Raw genomic sequence first — 7888 nt, forward strand, 5'->3', positions numbered from 1 at the left:
GAACTCCTTCATGAAAAGGGTAATCAAGTTGGGGAATAAGTTACCAGGGAAGGTCGGTGAAGTGGGTAGTGTGAATGAGTGAGTTTGAGAAGCAATTAAATGTTTCTGGAGGGATAAGGGATTAAGGGATATGACAAAAAGTTCGGTAGGTAGGCTTGATTTATGAATTGGGGACAGCATGGTAGGTCTAATGGCCTTTGTTGTTCCTATAAATTCTTGTTCTTGTATATCATATGAGAGCTGCACACTATTGGAGCAGAAAACACAGACCATTTATTATCAGAAGGTTGATTGCAGATTCTCTGTCACAGATAGTTTTTCATGCTCTCAGATGTCAGCTCCTCTGATCATGTGTACATCTTCCCTAGTTGGTAATGCACAGGAATGAACAGTGAGATAGAGAGAGCCACACAATAGTGCACATAAGTGAATTATTCCTCGTCCTCTGTTCGTCATTGGATGTGCCCATTGTTCCTCATAGCCTGTGCTCCCCTAATTCTTGCTGGGACTCTGTGTTCATTCCTGGGACCTTCACACAGGCTGTTCCTTCCTTCCGTAATCACCTTGTATGTGGTGTGAAATGTTGGCTTAGCTCTACCCATTATTCTGCATTAATTTCTCAAATCACATCACTATGGCGGGTGGAATATCACTGACTAGTAGAAACTTCTTGGAAAACATATTCACCAAGTACACCCCACATTTAGGGAACTGATTCACAGGAGCAAAATCAGGGCAGGTTACAATGCATGTTTGGTGAGTTGCTATAACCGAAAAAATATTGGGTCGGAACTTAATGGCTTCAATTTGAAGATGTGAAGAAGAAATAAATGGTTTGGTATTTTACTCTTGGGCTTTGTTGGACTGTGGAACCAAATAAGTATATTTTCAGAGGATAGAATCTTATTTTCATTGGTGTGAAATATTATCTTCAAGGACCATACCTACAGAAGGGCTGGGCCCCATCTCTAGATCAGTGTCTAAAATGTTCTCCATCTCTGGTCATTTAAATGACAGTGAGAAATACACAATCATTCTATCACTCATCACTGGCTCCAACCCTTTATCCCTATCACTCACTCTTAATTTGTATCTCGGGTTGCAGCAATTTTAGCACAACCATTGTAACTCCTTGTGCTGGTATGAAACTCTTATATTACACCACACAGACATGCTCTCGCACGTGTACACATACGCACATGCGTGCTAGCACACAATTGCACATTCCCTCTCGCACAGATGTGCACACATTTAGACATACGCACGGCCACATTCATGGACATACACACAACCATACTCTCTCATACAGCGATACACACGCACATTCTCTCTCAGATGCAATCACACACACACAGATTTATACACACGTAGATACAGGCACGCACATAGACTTTCTCTCGCACGCAGATTCAGACACACTCTCACATTAGACTCTTTTCCCTCCCATTTTCACACGAGGACAAGACTTTATTTCTCCTCTTTCTCTCTTCTGCCAAAGACAAAAGATAGGAGTAAAAGTGTATCAGGTTATAATAGTTTCCAGAAAAGCAAGAAAACCTCTTAACAAATGTCTATACAGTGAAAATATGGAGAGAGCTGCTATCTTTGATTATACTGATAGTATAATTTGAGAGATGCTGGCATTTAGCGTGTTCTGATAAGTGTAGATATGTGTAGAAATTAAAAAGCTTGTCACTTGACAATTACACAACAATGACTCAATTCTTTGCGGAGATTAAACCTCATAGTTTCCAATTACCAGTAACTACTTCAGACTGTAGGAATATTGTGAATAACCTTCTTCACTCTTTCCTGCTTTACACTGAACCTTACTTGACCTTGTTGCATGCTCAGACTGATTTGGAAATAGGATTGCTGCAATCGGTGTAAAACAGCTGTGGCCTCCGAGCCAAGCCTGAAATCGTTGGGACTGGCAGTGAACATGTCCCCTTTAACAAGTCATTCATAGAATCATAGAAATTTACAGCACGGAAGGAGGTCATTTTGGCCCATTGTGTCCGCGCAGCCAACTAAGAGCTAAACAACCTAATCCCACTTTCCAGCTCTTGGTCCGTAGCCCTGTAGGTTACGGTACTTCAGGTGCATATCCCAGTATTTTTTAAATGTGGTGAGGGTTTCTGCCTCTACCACCCTTTCAGGCAGTGAGTTCCAGACCCCCACCACCCTCCTAGGTGAAGAGATTTCCCATCAAATTCCCACTGAACCTTCTACCAATTACTTTAAATCTATGCCCCATGGTTGTTGACCCCTCTAAGAGAAATAGGTCCGTCCTATCCACTCTCTCTACTTCCCTCATAATTTTATACACCTCTAAGGTCTCCCTTCAGCCTCCTTTGTTCCAAAGAAAACAACCCCAGCCTATATAATCTTTCCTCATTAGCTAAAATTCTCCAGTCCAGGCAACATCCTTATAAATCTCCTCTGTACCCTCTCTAGTGCAATCACATCATTCCTGTAATGTGCTGACCAGAACTGTAAGCTTACTCTAGCTGTGGCCTAACCAGCATTTTATACAGTTCAAGCATAACCCCGCTGCTCTTGCATTCTATGCCTCGGCCAATAAAGGCAAGTATTCCGTATGCCTTCTTAACCACCTTATCCACCTGGCCTGTTACCTTCAGGGACCTGTGGATATGCACTCCGAGGTCCCTTTGTTCCTCTACACTTCTCCGTGTCCTACCATTTAATGTGTATTCCCTTGCCTTGTTAGCCCTCCCCAAATGCATTACCTCGTACTTCTCCAGATTGAATTCCATTTGCCACTGTTCTGCCCACCTGACCACTCTATTGATATCCTCTTGCAGTCTACAGCTTGCTGCTTCATTATCATCCACATGGCCGATTTTAGTATCATCTGCAAACTTCTTAATCATATCCCCTATATTCAAGTCTAAATCATTGATATATACCACAACAAGCAAGGGACCCAGCACTGAGCCCTGCATTCCTGTTGCACAGCAGACTCCAAGAGAATGAATTAGTGTTCGAGAAGATGGGTGCCGATAAAGTAGGTTTCCCACCTACCGTTGTTGGGAGCCTGGATCTTGGTGACGTCCAATCCAGTCGCCCTCTTCGCTGCCGTTGCTCTCCTGCTCCAGCACGTGCTTCTCCCTGGAGTGGTATGCCGCCATGCTACTCCTTCTGCTCCCCGGCCTGCTCCAGTGATGCTCGCAGGCCGGGGGCCGCGCAGACTGCTGGGCCAGGCCGCCAAGCTGCTGCTTCTGCTCGCAGGCCGAAGGCCTCGCTGATTGGAGCGTGGGCAGGTACTGCAGGAGCGGCGAGAGATTGTAGAAGGACGTGCTCGGGGCCAAGGAGAGACGCGAGTTCGGGGCACTGGAGAGGTGAGGGCCCAGGGGCAGCCCAGGCCAGCCCACACTGCGATATATGCGCGCACTAGGTCCGTGCAGCCGAGCTTGGGCTCCAGTCATCTTGGATAATCCTTGCCACTGGACCAAGACCTAGCTCTGTCAAGCCCGTGTGATGGCTGGTGTGCAACAGTCACCACACATTAAAAAAAATCCCCGCACAGGCATCTTCCACCCTTCAGGATTTAGTTTGGGATCTGGAATATTAGGTCCTTCATTGAAACACCTGTGAATGCATCCCTTTTTAGCGTGGAAGCAAGTCATCCTCGCTTCGAGGGACTGCGTATGATGATGATGATTGACCACCATAATTAAATGGATTGACTCTATGTGTAGCTTCAACATCCTCCACAGGTTGAGGCCAACTCGATTTTGGTCTCTCTGCAATGACACATTTTGCTGTACCGGAGTTGTTGCACTTCAACATCAAAAGTGCATTGACAAAGAGCTGTTGTGCTATCAGCGGCTCGCAGATTGCAGCATTCTTTGGGATGAGATCTTTGCCCGGGGCCAACAACACAGAGTTCAGTAGAGGGACGTGGCTGCTCTCATGAAGCGCTCTCAGTAACATTTGCTCGAGGCATTTTGTTTAATGTAATTTTGTAGTAGAAGTATCATGGGGTCAAAACTGAAACTCGAACTAACCTTTAGATAATTAGGTTACATTTTAAATTCCCAATATTCATTTTTCTGAAAGTTTTAAAGGCAAGAAATAGGCTGAAGATGATCTCAATAGGAGGCCTAAGTGGTTGGGTTGCTGCTCTCCGATTGTATCTATTACTGCCTGTAAGTTAGACTAATAGCAGCTATGATACTTGTATGAGGGGATACATGATTAAGCCCCATAAGATTAGCAGTTGACTATCACAGACCAGGAAAGTTCCAGTGTCTATCACAGTTTATGCTGAGTTGCTCTGTGTCAGGGCAGCAATAGGGGTGCCTCAATTAGCCTCGGTGCCCCTGGATTGTGGTTTGGAAATCATCCCTGGTTTCCACTTTGATCTAGTCAAGACTTGACTGCTCCACTGCACTCCTGGCTGGCCTCCCACATTTCACCTTATGTAAACTAGAGGTGATCCAAAACTCTACTGCCACTGTCCTAACTCGCACCAAGTCCCACTCACCCATCATCCCTTATGCTCGCCCACCTACATTGGCTTCCGGTTAAGCCAACGCCTCAATTTCAAAATTCTTATCCTTATTTTCAAATCCCTCCATGGCCTCGCCCCTCCCTATCTCTGTAATCTCCTCTCAGCCCTCCAAACCCCCCCCCCCGCCCCCGAGATGTCTGCGCTCCTCTAATTCTGCCCTCCTGAGCATCCCTGATTATAATCACTCAAACATCGGTGGCCGTGCCTTCAGCTGCCTGGACCCCAAGCTCTGGAACTCGCTGCCTAAACCTCTCTTCCCCCTCTTTTCTCCGTCAAGACGATCCTTGAAACCTACTCTTTGACCGTCACCTGCGCTAATTTCTACTTGTGTGGCTCGGTGTCAAATTTTTATCGGATAATACTCCTGTGAAGCGCCTTGGGATGTTTCACTCCATTAAAGGCGTTATATAAATACAATTTATTGTTGTTGTTCTTGTGGCCTGACTGATCTGAGTCCAAATATAATTTGCAGATTTGAGAAAGGTGATTTAACCCCTAATGGTGAAAGTGATCATTGCTGTATTCTTTCCTTTCAGGCGCTTCACATCTCCGACATGTTTAAATCAAAGAGAAAGCTGACAAAAGAATCAAACATCTGTTCAGACAGTTCCATACAGACCAATCACACGACGTGTTAGCAGAGACGAGTGCCACGAGTATGGGAAGGATGTTGGGGGAGTCAGCATGGACCACCTTCCCCATCCTGCACCAGAAATGTATCGTGAAACCAGTGCTCAAAGACAACTTTCCACTTTTTAATCTCCAGAATGTTTTCCAAGCACTGCTTCATTCTGATTTTAATTTTCAGCCAAGTCCTTGATCCCATGTTCACTTGGTGACCATCTGGAAGTTTTCATGATCATTCTGTTACCTACTGGCTCTCTGAGTATTTATTTCTGTTACAGTTTCTACTGCAGTGACTGATGGATTTTGAACCCTTTCAGTCACAATTGGCCTATTTTCTCTTTAGATGACAGCCCTGAAGTGCCTGATGCCATAGATGCTAGCATCATATGGAGACTCTAAACAATGCACACACATTTAAAGCTGTGAGCGACAATGTATTCTGTAATGAGAAATTAATATTATGGGTCAGACTATGTTGAGCCTTTAGTGAGTGTATCCTTGTGACTGAAGGAACCATGATTAAGATATTTACCAGTTATTCAGTATATGGATGAAACAAGCTAATTTCTTTCCAAAATTATTACCTGCTTTTATTGTATCTGTAACTAATGGAGTCTAAACCAGGGACAGGAGTTGGCTTGATGACATGTTTTGGATAATTTGAGTTCCACTGCAATTTATTCAATTCAAGTCATAAAGTTGAGATCTGTGTTTTAATTCCAATAGTTTTATTTACTTTTTGTTTTACATAAACATTTAGTATAATGCTCAGTTGGATACCTACGAGCTCTGTTTTAACTTGTGGGTGTTATTCTATTCTTAACTGTGGACTTTTGAACATCAATTTTATTCCATGTGGATATTTTACCCTCCCTTGAGGTAGCTGCCCGAATCAAATCTCCTTCAGAGAATAGAATGGCATTAAATCACTGAATTTCTTCCCCCCACCCCCCCCCCCCCCCCCACCCAAAACCCGAGAAGTTCATAGGGCCTACACTTGGAAGTGGCCACAGTGTCTGTGTCATTTCAGAAATACCACATCGGAACATGGAACATCATGGCACAGTCACCCATAACACCAGCATTAATATCTGTAGTGTTGCAGTTAGCTCTGTGAATGTCATCATTAAATGCTACTGTAAACTTGTTTGTTGAGGGAGATCATTGTACAATATTTACTGGGTTCAATGTTACTGAGCTTCCACTAGTGTTGGGTTGAGGATTCAGAATATTCCAAACCGCCCAGAATTTTCCATTCATGTCACCTGCCCTCTTGCTTTGCAACTGTCAAGGACAAAGTAATATTTTCTTGTATGGAGCGAGGCTTGGAACTGTGCCTTGTTAAAATTAGGCAGGGGGGTGAAGAGAAATCTACTTTAGTAGCGTGCCGAGTAGAAAACTGGCAATAACATTCAAGTTGAATTGAAATATTCTGTTTTCTACTCTAAGTGTGGTGACCCCAGCTGCAGTTTCTGCTCTACTTGTGTCATTGTTGTGTGAATAGGGATTCATTTGTTAAGATTATTTGTTAAACTAGATTTGGGCCATTTGTATAACATCATTACACATCTGTTCTGCTGTCAACATCGACACTACAATAAAGGAAAAATAGCTTGCATTTAGTTAGCACCTTACCGTCAGGACATCCCAAAACTTTTTAAATCCAACGGATCACTTTTGAAGTATGGTCAGTGGTTTCCAGGGCAACCAATTTGTGTATAGCGAGGTCCAACAAGCACCAAAGTGTTTGAGTTTGCATGAAAATAGTGTTTAGGAAATCTTTACTAACATGAGGAATATTTCTCTCTATGTACCTTAACCCCAGCCTCAAAGTTCCCATTGAATTTAGTGTTTTAACTCTATTGCAGTAATGGCTGGTTTGTGCTGGGCATTTATGCCCCAATAAGGGATGGATTAAGACTAATTCCAGACTCATTTCACTTGAGAACATTTCCAGCTCGGAGAAAGGGCCCAAGGGATGAAAAGCCAGTTTTATTTCTAAATCATTGGAGCATCTGGTCATCAAAATCTTAAATTCTATAGATGTCTGGTGGTGGTGTGCAAATGGCCTGATTGTGAATTGCTTCGTTATGCTGCTATAACCCAGGCGACTCTTGTAGACACCTCAACAGCCCTACCAAAGGGTTTTGGTGTATGTTATTATAAATTGTGAGTATAATGTGTGAGAAACTTAAAGCCTCAAAATATATGTGTATAAAAATTTTATTGTAAATAAAAAGTTAATTCCATTTTCAATTTTAATGAGAGCAACAGTGATTTTTTTAATTGACTCTTGCATTTCAACTTGGCAACAACAATTATATCGCACCTTTAGTGTCCCACACACTCCCAAGAGTAAAATTATACTTCTGAAGTATAGTTACTAAATAGAGTTTTTGGCAGTTATGGGGTATATTATTTTTGAATAAATAAGCCAGTAAAGCAAATGCTCTGAAAATGCTACTTTCAACTTCACTTTTAGTGTACAATTGTTGCAGGATTCAGCATTTCACACATCATCAGAAGAGCAGGAGTGGGCCGTTTGGCTCCTCTAGCCGGCTCCGCCATTCAATAAGATCACGGCTGATCTACCACAACTCCACTTGCTCTCACTGTCCCCATATCCCTTGGTTCCCTTAATATCCAAAAATTCCATCGATCTCTGTCTTGAATATACTCGACGACTGAGCCTCCACAGCCCTCTGGGGTAGAGAATTCAAAAGA

At 43.1% G+C, this 7888-nt stretch overlaps 1 protein-coding gene across 2 annotated transcripts in view; it reads left to right on the forward strand.

Annotated features, from left to right (window-relative positions):
- LOC139237920 (phospholipid phosphatase 3-like) overlaps nucleotides 1-7426 on the forward strand; it is an 85152-nt gene extending 77726 nt beyond the window's left edge. For both annotated transcript variants that reach the window (XM_070867216.1, XM_070867217.1), the window contains exon 6: nucleotides 5074-7426. In XM_070867216.1, the coding sequence (XP_070723317.1) occupies nucleotides 5074-5175 (102 nt within the window). In that variant the 3' untranslated portion in view covers nucleotides 5176-7426. The remainder of the gene's footprint in view (nucleotides 1-5073) is intronic.
- The last annotated feature ends 462 nt before the right edge of the window (nucleotides 7427-7888 follow it).

This window comes from Pristiophorus japonicus, chromosome 24 (assembly GCF_044704955.1).
Source record: "Pristiophorus japonicus isolate sPriJap1 chromosome 24, sPriJap1.hap1, whole genome shotgun sequence".
Lineage (NCBI taxonomy): Eukaryota > Metazoa > Chordata > Chondrichthyes > Pristiophoridae > Pristiophorus > Pristiophorus japonicus.